At 40.7% G+C, this 17650-nt stretch overlaps 1 protein-coding gene across 1 annotated transcript in view; it reads left to right on the forward strand.

The window, feature by feature from the left end:
* Positions 1-17650, forward strand: part of reck (reversion-inducing-cysteine-rich protein with kazal motifs) — a 70936-nt gene that overhangs the window by 40322 nt on the left and 12964 nt on the right. Inside the window, exons 12-19 of the mRNA XM_041065827.1 lie at positions 785-921; positions 1843-1986; positions 2105-2293; positions 7742-7861; positions 9006-9177; positions 14750-14939; positions 16149-16359; positions 16524-16597. Of these exons, the coding sequence (XP_040921761.1) occupies positions 785-921; positions 1843-1986; positions 2105-2293; positions 7742-7861; positions 9006-9177; positions 14750-14939; positions 16149-16359; positions 16524-16597 (1237 nt within the window). The remainder of the gene's footprint in view (positions 1-784; positions 922-1842; positions 1987-2104; positions 2294-7741; positions 7862-9005; positions 9178-14749; positions 14940-16148; positions 16360-16523; positions 16598-17650) is intronic.

A 17650-nucleotide genomic window follows, 5' to 3' on the forward strand; every position in this document is an offset into this window, starting at 1 on the left:
TGACTAACAGGAACTAATATTGACTTTTCCAAATTCTAGATTAAATCCAGGAGGTTCCTGTTGACAGTTCTATAGTCTATATCAAAACAAGAACCTCTTACTAAAAGCAAAAAAATGTAATTTATCTTTGAGCATATTTTATTCTCAAATCATAAAATATGCATTTTTAATGGACTTGCTGTGGTGTAATTACTCTTAATTCCTCTCGATCTCATTTGTGGTTTATTTTCGTCTTAGCTCGCTCATGTGTACCTCGTTACCTTCAGGTCCAATTTAGCCTTTCTCTTGTCATTCTTTTCCTCCTCTCTGTTCTCTCCTCCCAGCCTGCACATTATAAAGTAATATAGTCAATAATGAGTGATGAGAATATAAATACATCTGCCTGGGGTTTTGATAGACAGGTGAAGGCCCTGCCCTTCTCTCAGGATCTGCTGTGTCATGTCTGGTGTGTGTGTGCGTGTGTGTGTGCAGCTTTGTGTACTGCATAACATCACCCTGCCCCTTAGGCTATATGTCTTGTTCAGTCATTTGTCAGACACAGCCTTCCTCTCAGGTTTTAATCTTCCACTTGTCTTGAATGACATTACACCATCACCATTGTGCACTTCCAGCCACGGGCTGCGTGTGTTGGCAGAGCCTCTCACTCTGCACCCGTCGGTCTATTCTTCCAATGCTCGCTACCATAAAATGACACGTGACCACTTTATGTTACGTTAAGCACTGTTACGCTGCATGTTCAGGCTTGTCCTGTTCTTGTGTTCTATCGTCTTTTATCTGTCCTCAGGTCAGATTGTGTGGACATCCTGACCCAGTGTGGGGACAGGAAACGTTTTCACGAAGGACAAACACCAGAGAGGATCTGTGAACTGCTGTCTCCCATTGATGACCCTGAACGCTGCATCCCCCTCCACAGATACCTCAGTGAGTCACTACGTACAGTACATGTTCCTCAAGGTGACTTGAAATGTCCGTGAAGCTTTAGCTTTGAGCAGCAGTCGGTCTTTGCTGTAGTGAGATGTAGGAGGGCTCAGTTTTAGATGGAAGTACAAACACAGATGCAGGACTGATAAAAGGAAAACAAACAACACAACAAATGTATTTAAGAATCTGTATCTATACCTCTTTCAGCCCCTTGGATCATGCCCATTCAACTAGATCTGCAAGTAAATTGATTTGTGGCCACTAGGGGGCAGAGGAGCACAGAAGTTCTGAAGCTGACGGACACAATACTTCCATTATATCGTCTTATAAAGTTGTTATGGCTAATTTTTTTTTTTTGCGGAAAAAAAAAGGTTGTTTATACATTTAGCAGAAATGGAAGAATGTGGTTATCTCGTTGTTTCTGGCAAGCAATCCCCTGACTTTTCATCTATGCCACCATAATGTTTATAAATAGTTCTTGGTTAATTTTCCATTCAAATTTCAAGGCAATCTATTGGATGGATTGCCATGAAATGTGGTCCAGACATGCCTGCTTAACATCAGCATGCTAGCATTGTGACTGTGATCGTGTTATCATGCTGACATTAGCATTTAGCTGAAGGCACCACTGTGTCCAATTGTAGCCTCACAAAGCAGCTAGTATAGCTTTAGCTTTAGCTACACTCTCAGTCTTGCTAATCTTTGGGCTTGGTTACAAGTCACTGGTGTTGGAGTTGAGTTGAATTTTTTTTTTTATTTGACAAGTCAAGCCTACAGTCATCAGACTACAAACTACACAATACATGTTCACACTGTCACCAACAGAAGATTCTCATATCTAACACTCATGTTTAATCCTGTTTTACCTTCCCCTTTTCAACCTTTGCTTATGCCCTTCACCCCTTCACACACTTTCTCCAGCCCCCAGTTCACTAGGCAATAGCATTGTTGAGGAGGTTATCCATCCATGCAACCCCAACCCCTGCCCCAGCAACCACTTATGCCAGGTCAACAGGAAGGGCTGCCTTGATGAACTCAACTGTCAGCCATACCTCTGCGTACCAGGTAGGATCAACTACTGCTACGGATCAGCGGCTTTACTATGTCGACTTCAGAGACTTCTGAGTCTGAGAACTGTGGCGTGGCAGTCATTTTGAGTGTCTAAGTGTGTATGTGTTCTCAGGCTGTAAACTGGGCGAGGCCTCGGAGTTTCTGGTGCAGCAGGACGCTCGTATCCAGGTGCCAACTCGCACTGGTCCAGCTGGGTGCTACGAGGTGTGTAGCTGTGGTCCCAGTGGGCGTCTGGAGAACTGTGTGGAGATGCCCTGTGTGGACACCAAAAAGCCCTGCATCGTAGGAGGACAGAGGAAGAGTGAGTCCTCCACTTTGTCGTTTTCTGTCCAAAAGGTTTCCACAGGCCCCGTAGATAGCCGTAGATTTCCATATTCATTGTAAAAGGCTTATGAATGCTGTCGTGAGATGCAAGTGTTGAAATCTGAGGAACGTCTTTCATTAAATCTGCTGAATCCTGTGTGATTGAGATAGCACTGATGAAGGATAGGCTGCTGATGTCCCTCGATGACTCTCATGAAATTAGTCACGAAATTATTTGAAATAAGTCATTAGATTCATCACTTCCTGTGGAAAGGGAAATGAAATTTGGACAAGTATGATTTATCTGCCGCATCTAAATTAGAGCAGTGGGACACTGTTCTCCTCATGCCTCGTAGTTTCATTAAAAGAGAGGAGATTGGAGTGGACGGTTGCTTGTATAAAGCGTGTGACTGATACCAGAGACCCTTTCATGTCCTGCCTCCTACCACTACACCTATTAGCTGTAACTGTTGCCCAGCAGATCAAACCAACTGATAAAACTATCCTGTAGCTAACATATGAGGCGTGAGGGTTAATATACAACTCATTTAGACTGCGTTTGAACTGCAAAAATTGAAAATTAGATTTCACAAAAATGACACAACATAGCTTTAATTACAAATTATGCTACTTACACTAATAACAGACTAAACAAATCGCATTGGTTAGGTTACATAATCAGATTTTTACCACTCATGATGGTGTTGCAGATTTTTGCTAATGTTTCATTAGTGTTGCATCCTAAATTAATAAATCACTACTGTGAAACTGGTTTGTAGCTATTAAAACTTAGTAGTTAGTAGCAGTTTCACACAAACTTTGTGTTGGATTTACAAGTAGTTGCTGTATCACAAGCCAGCCTACTTTCTGAACCATGCAGATAAGCTATCTACCCATTTTTATTACCATACACATAGTCCAGGTACCTCTGATATTGTAAAATAATACTAAAGTAGAATGAAGCAGAATTCGAGATGCAGTTGCGGTTGGAGAGATGACCAGCCTCAAAGAAACTGTATCAGAAGTGTTATCACTCACCAGCCTCCTCCACCTAAGTACACCACAACAATTCTTTTACAGATGATTCTAGTGAAAATGAATGAGTTGTGGTTCTTTTCAAATTAGGCACTGAAGCTCAAGATATTCTTTGAGGTGGTGACTGAAGCGGAATGGTATTATCTGTCCCACAGACCTCGTCAGTGACAGTGGTTAGATGCACTGGGATCAGAGCGGTACCCCTCTTCGAGGCTTTCACAGGCTTAAATCTATGTAGTCACATTTTTGTAAAACTTAAAAAAAAAAATGACTTCGTAGAGGCAGCAGCACAGGTTCCATGTAACCACTGATCACTGAGTTCACATACCACCCGTAGGTCATGAAGACAAATGTGTTGATTAATGTATTCTATTAAAAGAACCACTTTGCACGGCTGTTTAGGTTTGTGTATCATTTTAATTATAGTCGGATGCTGTAAAGCTCATTTACTTACTACACTACACATACTTATTACACTAATACTGTCCAGTAAAAGGCATATAATGAGATGATTTTAGGTGTCTTAGCAGCTCCTTAGGGAAGTATGCAGCAGGTTTTTTAGACTGTTTTGTAAAATCCTCCCCCACTACACTGAAATCACATCTCCGCTGAGCCATCTGTTAGAAACAGTAGGAAGAAAAAAACATATTGATAAACTTTGGCCAGGAAAAAAAAAACTTGAACATATTTTTTCAAATGTATTTATTATACATAAACATACACATACAGTATACATACACCAAAATGACACCAAGAAAAACAAAGAAGGCAAGAGATGGGGGTGGGCAGAGCAATCCAAGTTACAACCTGGGGTTTAACTTATGCACATAAATGTGGATTCCATGTCATTCAACGCATATATTTCAGTGTTTAGCATATTTAAGAGAGCAACCTGGATGTAATTTGAAAAACAGTAATCAAATATTGTTCCCCAGGTGGCCTTCCACCAGAATGTGTACCTAGATGAGATATGTTGTGTTCAGGAATGACCAAATTGAGGTCCAAGAATCTTCAAAGTCCATTATTCTGTTTCTGAAGTCGTGGCTGCTGGTTTCATTGAGACTAAGTCCAGATGCTCCTTGAGCCAGATCTCCAAGCCTTTGCATCATTTGAGAACTGATTCCATCTACTTTACTGCCCAACGAAACACACAGTAGGGCATACTGGAATATGTGCACATCAAATACAATTTAAGAAATTCAGTATTCAGGTAGTGCTAGAATTGATGCATTAGTGTACCTGTCCCACCCCACCCATTCCAACATAAATTCCAAAATATTTTGATGCATTTTGGTTATAATGACCAAAATAATATTTTTCACCGGATAATTTTGTACCTCACACAATTGGATAGGTAGTTTGATCATTACAGAACCACTTCCCACTGATCTGTTATAAGAGATAACTCTTTCTCCCACTCTCACAGAATCGTTGTACAATAGTTCTAAGTTTTGATGGATAATTTTTTTATGCAATTTAGAATCTATTCCTTTATCATTGACTGCCTCCAGCATATTCATATAATTCTTTCATATAATTTGAAGCTGTATGAGCTTGAAAAAACTTTGACAAATTAAGATGGGTAGTCTTAATTGTGCAGTCACATACTTTGATTAAAAAAATAAATAAAAAATTAGCAATAATCATGGAAACACAGTAAGAAAAACCACCCAGCTGACCAATAGTAAACCGACATTGCAGGCCCCTAAGGGCACAACGCTGGAGAATCCAAAATAGAGGGAGCTGTCATATTAGCTGTGTTGCACAACGTTTATGTAACCAGGTTCAGCTGGAGTGTAAACTGCTCCGAAAAACAGGCAAGGCTTGTGAACAGTCATGAGACATTTGTTGATGGTACAAATATGTCTGTGGAATGGACTATATTAAATTATTGCCCAGTAAGCAATGAGGCTTGCTAGCGTGCAAGTAGCAAGCTCGGCTAATGAGCTACTGTGGCTGGCTAGTGGTAGCATAATACAAAGTTGGCTTGCCAGCCACTGTATCTTGTCAATTAGCTTGCGAGTCACTACATCACGGGGGTTCTGGGTCCCAGATAACCCACTAAAGCTTCTTCTTGAAAAACAACCACAACTCATGCTGCCTTCATTTTAATAAAAGATAGGTGATTCACATCTCACATTTTTTAGGCTCTTTTATTTTGTTAAGCTCAGATTTTTTAGAAAAGTCCAACTTTCCCTAAATTTTCTCTAATTTCGACGTGAATGTTGACACAAAGGCTTTTTACAAATTGAAAAGTCAGAATTATGACCATTCAATATGACATGAACACAGTATCACTGCAAACCCTTATTTACATTACTGAATCCTCACAGATTAATTAACAGCAACATAAATAAGTGAGAGCACAAAGTGCAAGGAGTTAAAATTCAGTATGCAGAATAGCATACAGAACCAGAGGCATTTCTGTGGCCAGTAAAGTGTGGATAAAGTATCACTGTCTGACTATGGGAACAGCTGTGCTTTCATAGAGTAAAGTAACTGACAGTTCTTGCTGCTCTATACTTGTATCTTTTTCTAGTCAGCTTTTTGATGATTTCTGACTTTTCTCCTGTCAACTGTTTTTTTTTTCAGCATCACAAGAAAATGATTTAAGGGTTATTCCCTTTCTAAGTTTAAAGATAAAGTCCTTCCTACGTTTTTCATAACTACTAGCTAGTTTCAGCCTAGAGATTTACTAAATCGGGCTGCACCATTACAACTTCAGAAAGTCAGAACTGACTTCAGTTATGTGTAGATCTGTTGCCAGGAAACATCCTGTGAAGTGCACTGAAGATTTCTGCAGTTTGTTTTTAACACATTAACACACATCCTCCCCCAAAAACACACAGTCAAAGGTGGCAGCAGGTGATTTGTATGAATCGTTTCTTATTGAAAGAAGTGCTACTTGGCTCATTGGGTACGTGCTGAATTGAAGAATAGATCTTAAAAGTCGTGAACATATCATAAAAGTCATGTTCTGGTATTCTAGGGGTTGAGGTGCCGACTACGATCCACAGCGTCCCCGGTTCATGTGCAGCCTGGGTCATTTGTTTCAATGCTCGCTCTAACTCTTAGACATCCATTGAACCTATAAAAAACATGTTAATAAATCATGCTAATAAAAAGTACTGTTCTTAAAGTCACTATATCTATGTATAAGAAGATCTACATCAAAATACCAGATGGTGACAATGAAACCAACTACCTTAATAAAAGGGGAGTGTTTAGAGTGGTTAATTGAGAGGTTGAGGGCAGCATGTATGTAGCCTGAGAAGTGAAGTCCAAAGCAAAGAAATACAGATTAATTGCTTGCTGTGAGCTCAAGGTAACAAATGACATACTAGACAAGTATAGCTGCTAATCTTATTGTTCAGAGATATTTTACAGAGTAAATCACTCTGAAAATACTGCCTGAATGGACCTTTGATTGCCTTTTAGTCTAAGGTCCTCAAATTTCAATTTGATGTGCATTACCGGCTGAATTATATAATTTCCATAAATAAGAAAACAACATGTATCAGAGCACATAGCATTCTCATTTGTACTCCTTTATTGTTGACCAGGCGAGCTTTTAAGTGTTTAGCGTGTCTGCCAGAGAGCACAAGGGAACACAGCCCTTATTTACATTCCATTAGCCTAATGCATTTGTTTGTTTTCCTCTTCATAAGCAGTAGGATGCACACACTAAAACTTATTGTTTCAGTTCATGCGAGCAAACTCAAACTCTACAGTATGAAGTCATCTAAATGAAAAGCAGAGTTTTTTTTAAAAAGTTAACTTTTCTCGGGTGCAACATGAAAAATGGCAGGAAGGTCGACTTTCTCCGGGTGAAAATATTCTCGGGGCTTATCCAGAATTTTTAGATATATGAATTTTTAACGTAACAGAAAAGAAGAACAGCCAGCAGGGCGGTAATGGTAGTTATAAATCACTGCTCTCGTGTAGGAAAGAGTAGATTAATGCTCATTCTGAACACTAGTAATAAGCAATAAGTCACATACTAGTAGTACACTAGATGCATCATATTCGGGCTGATATTACACTCCATCACTCAGTATGAGGTGGCTCTCTCCTCTGTACCTGAATACTGTCAAACTCCATCCTTCTTCTACAGCAGCACACCATCAAATGCCTTAAATGTATTAGCAGCCAGCAAGCACTCACCACACTACCCACTGCTGCTCATTAAACTCATTGCTCTGAGCACACACACAACAAAAAAACATCAGAAAGTGTTTTGTTGAACATTCTCCAACTTCACAGTTGTAGTTGTACATGTTGTCACCTCAGTAAATGCCTCCTAATTATCTCTTATTTCAAGTGACGTTTTGGAATGTAAGCCACGACATCTTGCTCAGACGTTCTTTTGTTGTCTTGTTGTGTGTGCGTTTTTTGTGTGTGTTACCACCAGACCACGGGACGTCTTTCAGGGTTGACTGCCACACTTGTTCCTGCTTCGCTGGCAACACCGTCTGCTCCACCAGAGAATGTCTCGGAGTCAACTCAGATGAGGATCGACGACACTTTACCGGTTCGTCCATGTAATGGTTTGAATAGGCTGTGGTCGTATCAGATAAGGTTGGTCTACCGCTAGAAGGATCTAGAAACTGGAAGGTGGCCTAATAAAATCCCTGAACAAGATGGAATAAGGTGTCATCCAGTCTGACTTCATACTCAAATTAGTCTCATTTTTGGTTTTTAAGTCTTGTAAGCAATTTTAGGCCGCAGCTATTCCTCTTTCATGGGTACAGTTACCATGGATGCAGGCGTATACTGCAAGGTTACGGCTGGAATTTAGTCATTCTTTACAAAAACAACACCAAAGTTAGCTGAATGACAGTAAGGTTTAGGGTTGCTTGCATTTGATAACATTGCTACAGTGTCATTTTACTGCCTGCATGCTGTCTGCATGCTTTCATAGTTTGATCCTGTTGTTTTGTTGCTGCTTCTTGATTAATAATCAGTGACTTACAGATGAATTTACTCCATAAATTTGTTTCTTCCAAGAACTGGTAACATCAAATAACATCACTAACAGAGACGGAACATTTTGGCTTTGGATTAAAATAGTAATTAAATGTAATTATCCATCTGTGTTTTTATTAATTGAGGAAATATATAATATGTATTGTCATAGTTCTTGTTTCAGTCTCATTTTCTTTTGTGCAAAAAAAAGGCGTATTATAATATACCTAGTATATTATATTTTTCGAGGAGCAGTCCACATTGGTAAAAGAAATAGGTCTGATTTAAGAGTTGCTGTGAACCGGCTCAACAGCCCGTGTATTTAAATCACTAAACAAATCTAAAATGTCAGACAGAAACCTGGAACCAGGCTGTGCTACATCAGAAGTGCTGCTCGTTATCGCGCTGAAATGGGAATTTGGTTGAATTTCACCACCTAATGAAGAGCAGAGTTGGGCTAATAAAGCTTCATTCCTAAAAATAGGTCAAGAAACACAAGCGATCAAACAGGTTTTAATCAAACCCACAGCATGGGATCTAAGCACTTATTTTGGTGAGTACAGTGTTATTAAAACCAATAGAACCAATAGCCAGAACTTTACCAGCGACGGCTCTGCTGCCCAACAGTGCTTACCATGTACCCCAGTCCACTGTGATGAAAAGAATACTTTCCTCCTTCATGATAATTGTCATCTCTCACCCTCCCTCAGGTCTTCCCTGTAATTGTCAAGACCGCTTCATCCCAGTGTGCGCCTCCAACGGGCGCACCTATCCCAGCGCCTGTGTGGCTCGCTGTATGGGGTTCAAGGACCGTCAGTTTGCCTTTGGCCAGTGCCACCGCAGTAACCCCTGCTCAGACAAGCCCTGCCAGAGAAACCAGAGGTGGGTTCATCTACACATTTTACTGCCAGTTCTCCTCCTTCTCCTCCTCTCTCTCTCCCTCCATCTGTTTTTCTGCCGATCACAAAAAAATATGTAGATTATATAAAAATCTAAAATGTACTCGTGTCACAATATGAACTCATGCTGTGCTCGTTCAACATGTGCCCGTCGGAAGTGGCTAATATATTTTAACATCATTTTAGACACAATGCCTAAGACGTCACCCTGTTTTCTGATCTGCTTCTGTTAAACTTTGCCGTTGATTCTGTTTGCTGTTAATGCAAACTCAACATTTATGTCAAGTTTTCTCACCGTCTTGATAAATTCAGTATAATGTACATTTCTGCAGCTCTGATTCTATTAGTACAACAGAGTCATGTCACGCTCACCACTCTGCTGCTCTCAGCACTCTAACAACAACACTGTTTTCATTCTCTAATATTTAATTTAATCCAGTCAGCTCAGCTTTGGTGTTAATCTACCGTCCATGAAACTCAACACTCCTGCACAAGTTTCACATAAAAGCTTTTTCCTGCAGCTCAAAGGGCATAATCCCCCACACTCCTGGTTATCTATTAAAGGCACCCTTTGGAGTTTTTGTGTCACTAAACACAGTTGTATTTGCTTCCAGTGCCTGTCTTCTAAACATATTGTGTGTCTCCTTCACAAACACGTTTGGTGCGTTATCTTACTAAAACATTTGCAAGTCAGATTTTTGAATAATAAATGAAACCGTCCTTGTTTGAATCCATGTTTGCCTTCTTGCAGCCTTCTTCTTCACCATCCTTGTCGCTGAGTTTCATAAGTGGATTAGTAGAACAGTGAGAAATGTTTGGTAGGAGTTAATTAATCAAAACAGTAAAAAGAAACCCAGAGCAGTGAAATGATGAGTATTGGCATGCCTGTTGTACTGATGCAGGTAAGTGCAGTTAATTCCTGCCCTTTATTAGTGACCGTCCACACTGCATTATACTGTTGCACCAAGAAATTGCACTGGATACAGGTAAATGCCTTAACTGTAAAAAAAAAAAATAAATTAAATAAATTAAAAAAATTTAAATATATATATATACACACACACATATGATAATGCCATACAAGTTGTGTGGATGTGTATTCCTTGTGACCAATTCATTGACTCTGTAGCACCTGCTGTAGAGCTGCCAAATGCTCATGGATAGACACAGATTTCTAAACGCTGGATTACATGAAATGTAGAGCATCCTGTCACGAACTTGGCTAACACTGCTGTGGACACACTGGATGTGATCTAACGCTACAGGATTAGCTGGCACTAGACAGCTAGCTAATTAAAGGCAACTGGACCTGACCTCAAGCAAGTCAAGTTGCCTTTGTAGCCTATAGTTTTTGGAAATACCATGACCTGGATGACTGAGAATGTTCACAGACAACCCAGGGAAGCTAATCACACCACTAACATTAAGGCTTACCAAAATCAAAGAAATAGCCCCAAAACCACATCTACTCCAAGGGCCCAAAGAAAGGTTGCTAACTCCAGTCGAATCTTGGGATAAAGTTTATTGACAGTTCCAATATCTTATGGAACTGTAAAACCTTATGGGGTTCATGCAGACATCACTAGATCTACTAGACTACTCGGTGCCACCCTGCGTCATGCCCTTGGGATGCCATACCCAAACAAGTATGTGTGGATAAGTGTGAAGGACAGCACACACAGGAAAGACAGCCTGTATCTCTCTTCCCTCATCTGACCTTCTGCTCCACATCACCCAAGGCGTTCAGAGGACGTCCCTGTCCCACATCAGGGACCCAACGACACCGTCCCACCCTCCACCACACTCACCAAACAAGCAATTTGTTAAAGCTGCCATGCTGAAGCTCAGTAAAACTGATGAGCTATTACACAGCAATAATCACAGACAGTATGACTCCAGTGTCTAGCAGAGAAGGCCCCATACTACTTCCTTAAACATACAGGTGATCTTAAACAGCCTGTGGCGTGGTCAGACACTTTATAGCAGAACAATGTGTACTCAAAGCGCACTTTTAGTCCACTAAACTTAAGTGAGGCTAGAGCACTTAGGAAAGGTTGAGTATCCACTTTATTTTATAATGTCTACCACTGCAAACGGTTATATTTGGGCCAGTGGCACCTCAGTAACCCCTGCGCCAAAAAACCCTGCCAGAGAAGTGGGTTCAGCTACACATTTTACCACTCTTTCTCCATCTCTCTTTCTACGGCTGTGACTAGCAAACTGTTGCTTTATCAGGTGACTGTGGTTGTGGTAGGGAAGGGTAAATGGCCACATGGCCCCTATCATGGCCCCTATTTTATTCACGGATCATCATCACCCCCCCCCCCCCCCCCCCCCCCCCCCCTTCGTCATACATACTGCGTCAAATACATGGCAGTGAGAAATTCAGACTGTTGCACCTTCAGTACAACATTGGACTACATCAAATGTAGAGCATCCTGTCAGATTTGGCTGACAAAACCACTGCTTGTCCAAGAACCAGAAGAAACATTGCTAACTCCACACCTGATAAGCCAGACACTATTCTGACTGGGGGGCTCATGTAAGAATGGCAGAGACTGCAAATCTAACTATGGTTGACACATCTGTCAGGGAGCTAACGGTGCTGTTGCCAGTCCAAGTAATATGAGTATTATCATCCATGCTTGGTCTTTGACATTCTACCAAGGAAAACTCGCTCTGAGATCCTGAAAAAAGACTTTTCCCTGCTACTTCAGAGAGTGAGCAACTGTCAGCTGCAACATGTATTCGTCTCAGCCTCCATTCCAGCCCTTAGGGAAAGGCATTGAATCTTTTAGCAGACATTTTTGTGCCTCACCCATGGGATAAAGTTTATTGACAATTTCAATATCTTTGGGAACTGTAAAGACTTCTTTAAACCTTATGGGATTCATCCAAACGACATTATGTCCTCGGATGCCCTACCCAAACAAGAATGTGTGGATAAGTGCGAAGGACAGTGCGCACAGGAAGACAGCCTGTATCTTTCTCCCCCCTCATCTCTGACCTTCTGCTCCACATGACTAGGGACCCTGTGACCCCCCTCCCACCCTCCACCACACTCACCAAACAAGGAGTTAGTTAAAGCTACCATACTGAAACTCAGTGAAACTGATGAGCTATTAAACACCAATAACCACAGATAGCAGCACTCAGATGTCCAGCAGAGATGAGACAGACTCCATGCCACTTCCTTAAACGTACCAGTGATCTTAAAGAGGCTAGAGTACTGAGGAAAGGTAGAGTAGCCACTTTATTTTACAATATCTACCAGTGCAAACAGTTGTCATATGGAATATGATGGTTACTATCTAATATTAGTAACCATCTAAAGGTCCCCCAAATGTAGTTCAAACTTTTTTTTGATGACTTGGCTAAATAACTGTCTGCTGTGCATATTGATTTTAACTGTGTTGTTATAGTGGATGATTTTAATATTAATATTGATAATCCAGATACAGATTCAACACATAACAAGGGACATATCTTAAAGCTAATTGTTTCCAAAGGTCTACACATTTCTGAGGTTGTGGTGACCGATGTCACCCTGATGTGTTTTGTTAAATGATATGCGAGTCATGCAGCGACTTGGTGGCTAACAGGGAAAGATTGATGTCATTCGTAAGAAGAGGGAATAGCAGAATAGCGTTCTTGTGCATGATATTATTAGAACGATGTGTACGGTGGAGATAACATTGCATAATGCTCCCTCTCATTCAGGCTGGCCCCTCTCCCCCTCTCTCTTTGTCACAGACACAGAGACACGTCGTGCCTTCACTGCCTCACTCTTATTCCTTCACTCTTACCTGTGATTTCTCCACACCTCTTTATTTTCTATGTGGTTTTTACTTCCTCTCCTCATTGCTCCTTTCCCCTGTAGCTATTTAGGTCCTCTGTTTAGGTAGTTACACACATAACCCTAGCTCCAAGCTAGGTAACTGTTGCCTGCAGTTATCTACAGTTTAACAGCTGCACATTAATTCTGAACTGCAAAAAAGCACCTTGATCATAGGTGTTTCCACACCTTCCAACCAATCAGAATTCAGAATCTTCAATGCCCATGGTATCCTACTAACCACTCCTCCAGTCAACTTCAGATTTCACGTGTGAATTGTCAAGGGCCCAAGGAAGTGCAGCGTTGACCGAGGTTTTTTGGATGAGTGGTTCTCGAGAAACGTAAAAAGAGAAACACAGAACGACAGTCGGTTAGAACAAAGGCGATGCGTCAACATAACTGACACGATCAGTTGTGAAAGCGGTGCGTCAAAAAAGATGACTGCGGGTCAGAGGATGGATCCCACGGAAAACAAGCTGCCACTACAAAACTCGCACAGAATCATCTGTATGTTATGTATGTTAGATGTTAGATGGAGACCTAAGCTCTGCAAATTGGAAATGGCTTATCACAGCAGTACAACAGCTCTGAATATGCATAAATATCTTTGCCGGTGATTTTTAAGTTTTAAATCACGTTCTTCTGTAGAAATTCTGATTTCACTTCAGGGAAAGGGTTCCAATGATTCAGTTATACTGAGACACACATTGCTAATATTTTGTCAACTTTAATTCACATAAATGGGAAGGACAAAATCTGAAACACCTACTTCAGTATAACACAGTACAGTTAAAAACAGCACCACAAATTACAGTCTCCAAAATGACCTTTGAAATAAATCAACACCTCTTTCAAATAGATTCAATAAAAACTGAATATTATAATCCCCATGAAGGGAGGATTTATTGCAAGCCTGCTTTATCATACTGCATTCATTCTATCTAGGTGTAACTAATAAACTGGCAATAAACATTGAACTATAAATGAGATAAACAACATTTTGAAGAGGCACTGCACTAGTAATGTTAAATAATGGAAGGGGGAAAAAAAGCTGTGGTTTAAGCATGTTTATCCTCAATGTTGACACAAATTTTTATTAATTTTTCCACTGAGGGATGTGGTCTGGAAAACATTTATTAGCCACTTATACACACACACATAGTCACACAGGGAGATTTACCACCTTCACTCACACCCCGTGATGACATCTGTTATCCTACAGCACAAACTGTCATAAACTCTCTTGGCTCTTTGTTCAAAGGCTGAACTCGCTCAGTAAGGAATGGAGGTACGTGCAGATGCACAAACCTCACACACCCGCTCCAAACCATTTTCCTTTGTTCCGATGGTAAACAATGCAGTAAAAGTCAGCAAGCCAACTCAGATTTGCTGAAACACCTGATTGGTGCCCAGCCTTGGAGACTTGGCGGTTGCTATGGTGATAGAGCAGGGTTTCTTTATGCGTTTGCTCCTGTTGCTTTGCTCTTTTTTTCTGCTTTTTTTTTTTTTTTTTTACAAAAAATATACTGCTAAATGTGTTTACTTTCTTCCCTATGTGTTCCCTGTGTGTTGATGGTTGTGTCTACAGTGTGTGCATTGAATATGCTTATAGCATATACAGTACATACTTTATGTGGTCTGAACTTCTCAAGTTTTGTCTTCACATGAAAGAGACTAGTACAGATGAATAAATAAAGCCAAATTGTGTCTGTATTTCTAGGTGCATCCCAAAGTATCGTGTATGTCTGAGTGATTCGTCAGACTGCCCTCAGTACGAGTGTGTTGGTCGGCCGGCAACATGCGATAAGAACACCGTGGAGCCGGTCTGTGACACTGACGGCCTGGTCCACCCTAGTCTGTGTCAGCTGCAGCAGGCTGGGAAAACTCTGGCTTACATGGGCCACTGCCAGGTAGGTTTCACTGATGAGCAGAATACAGTGGAGCTCAGGAGGCTCAGTCTTTAGCTTAAGAAGCACAAATTGCTGTGCAAAGTGTTGACCTTGCTTTTTCTGTTTCTCTCAAGTGTTTTTTTTTTTTTTTTTTTTTTTTTTAATGCCTCCGCACTGACAAGGCGTCTGTCTGCAGCACCTTTTTATTACATCCCTTCAAAGTCTTTGTATATTATGAGTCTGGATAGACGTGTATGTAAACTCCAACTTGACTGGTTGGCGGAGGCGACTGCGAGGCAATAATTCTAGTTTTGTTGGGGTTTTTTTTTTTATGCATCTGCATGGTACAGATCTGGTAGTAGAACCATGTGCAGCCCTTACTGTCGCTAAAGCTAAAAAGCAGTCAGTAGAGTGCAGCCCTTCATCAAAATTTAATAATCCTCCCACTTATCTGTCACCTTCAGAGTTAACAAAATATGAGGCAGAGACCAAAGCAGTCACACTAGGACAGCAGAAGCATTATTTTAGTAGTCGTAGTAGTGGGTTTTTTAGTCTACATGGTATCTTTACAACTACAGTATAAAATCCTCACTCTGGGTTTTAGCCACCAAAAAAAGGCATTTGGCTGAAAAAGGCAACATCAGGTCTCATGGTCTTCCTCAGCAAATGGCATCTTCGAATGGAGACAAGGGTCACAACTTATGATCACGTGATCAATGTTCCACAAATCTAGTAAGTGGACTTTGAATCTGGACTGTTTAGTCTGACGTTATACAGCTGTTTCACAGACTGTATAGACCACCTCATTAATAGTAGATTGTCTCTGACCTGTAAAAACAGTGCAGTGCCCCTTTAAAAAATAAGATTCATGATTCCCAGAGGATGAATGCTAATGCTTTTTCATTGCTGTCTAAACCTCAGGTGCCGCCATCAGAACAAGGCAGGCAAGAGATATTGAAGTCTGATGGATGGATTGATTTAATATTTACTAATCGCATTCATGCTCCCTAGAAGATGTTCCCATTGTATTTTGCCCAAAAGCCCTTAGAGACAATAAAATAACAATAAGACAGAAAAAATATGCGATGTGATCTTACATTGAACTAACAGCCTTGTAATGTGAAGCAGGAGAAACATACAGTATCTGAAATAAAATATTTAGGTATGTGTCTCTCTGTGTGTGTGTGTGTGTGTGTGTTTATTCATTTGCTTGTTGTGTTCTGTGCACAGGATGCCTGTAGGACGCCACAGCAGGTTTGCGGTCATAACGGTGAGACCTACAACACAGTGTGCGACGCCTTCTCTGACAGGGTGGCCGTGGACTACGAGCGCCCCTGTCACGCTGTGGGGGCCGTGTCTGACGTGGCCCCCGACTCCGCCTGCAGTTTGATTCCCTGTCCACCTCTGTCCACTCCAGGCTGCAACCCTGTCACACCACCTGGTGAGTGGACCAATGCCTCAGATAAAAAGGTTACAGGGATACTGGGATACTGAGCTGTCCTCAGACAGGTTAATGCTATATTATGAAGGTGACATGTACACAGCATTAGTTTCTGAAATGCTATTTTAATAACCTCTGACCTCTGACCTCTGACCTCTTTCCAGGAGCATGTTGTCCAGTCTGTGCCAGCATGCTGCAGATCCTCTGGAACAAAGAGCAGATGAACACTTTCTCTAAGGTAGGGATTTATGTGACTGTCTATTAAGCATCATGTCGCAATGTAAGGTGAATATCAAGAGTACTGCAGTTTGTCTCTGTTAGTGGAGGATTTTAAGTATATGGAACCCAAAGAATAGTTATGTGTCATTCTGAAGTATAGTTTCAGTGGAAATCAACAATAAAAATCAATCAAAATTATTATTATTAAAGACTATATTTTTAGAAAATTGACGAAAAGCAATGTAAAAGTATATTTTCGTTAGACTGAGAATGTGATTAAGCAGTCTTCTGTATCTGGATGGCTAAGTGCTGTAAGATGTAATTACAGGTCTTGGCCACTTGGGAGGGCTGTAAATCCAAAGAGTTCCCTACTGCAGCCACAAGCAGGCTGCACAAAAATAAAAATCACATTTCTGTTATTTTACACTTAATTGCAGTGACAGTGGAGTTGCTGAACAGAACATTTTATTGAAGTAAACCACTCTGGAATACAATTTCAGCAAAAGTAGTGTTTCGCTTGACCACTTTGACCATCATTTTTCATGTTTTTCTTTTTCTTTTTTTTTTCCCTGTTTCTATCTAAAAACATTTACACACAGTCAGTTAACATCCAAAACAAGTCTCTTGTAAAGGAGGAAAAAACGCAGCACGTTGACCCAAACTCTGGGCTGTGTGTGTCCTGGTCATGTTTGGCACAGTATTCCTCACACCATATTGATGACAGGGGTTAAATAAAAATGAAGGAAAGCAATGATACCAAAAAAAAAAAAAAAATGCTATCATTGTTTTAAAAAGCAGCCAAATGCTCAATAATATGAGTTGTTGTTTTTTTGTAGTTTTTGTGTAGCGTTTTGTGCAAATGCAAACTACAAGAATTAACTGAATTACTGGCAGGCCAAGGTGATGTCACACTTCAAATAAAGGCTTTCTTCAGTTCCCATTTTATCACCAGCTGGTAGCCATCACACTGTACCATACAAATGAGAGCAGCCATTACTTTGAAAGTGGTATAATGATGAGTCCATGTTAACAGCTGGCATTATCGTTTTTTTTGGGGGGGGGCTGGAAAATA

This window comes from Toxotes jaculatrix, chromosome 20, assembly GCF_017976425.1.
Source record: "Toxotes jaculatrix isolate fToxJac2 chromosome 20, fToxJac2.pri, whole genome shotgun sequence".
In the NCBI taxonomy this organism is placed as follows: Eukaryota; Metazoa; Chordata; class Actinopteri; family Toxotidae; genus Toxotes; species Toxotes jaculatrix.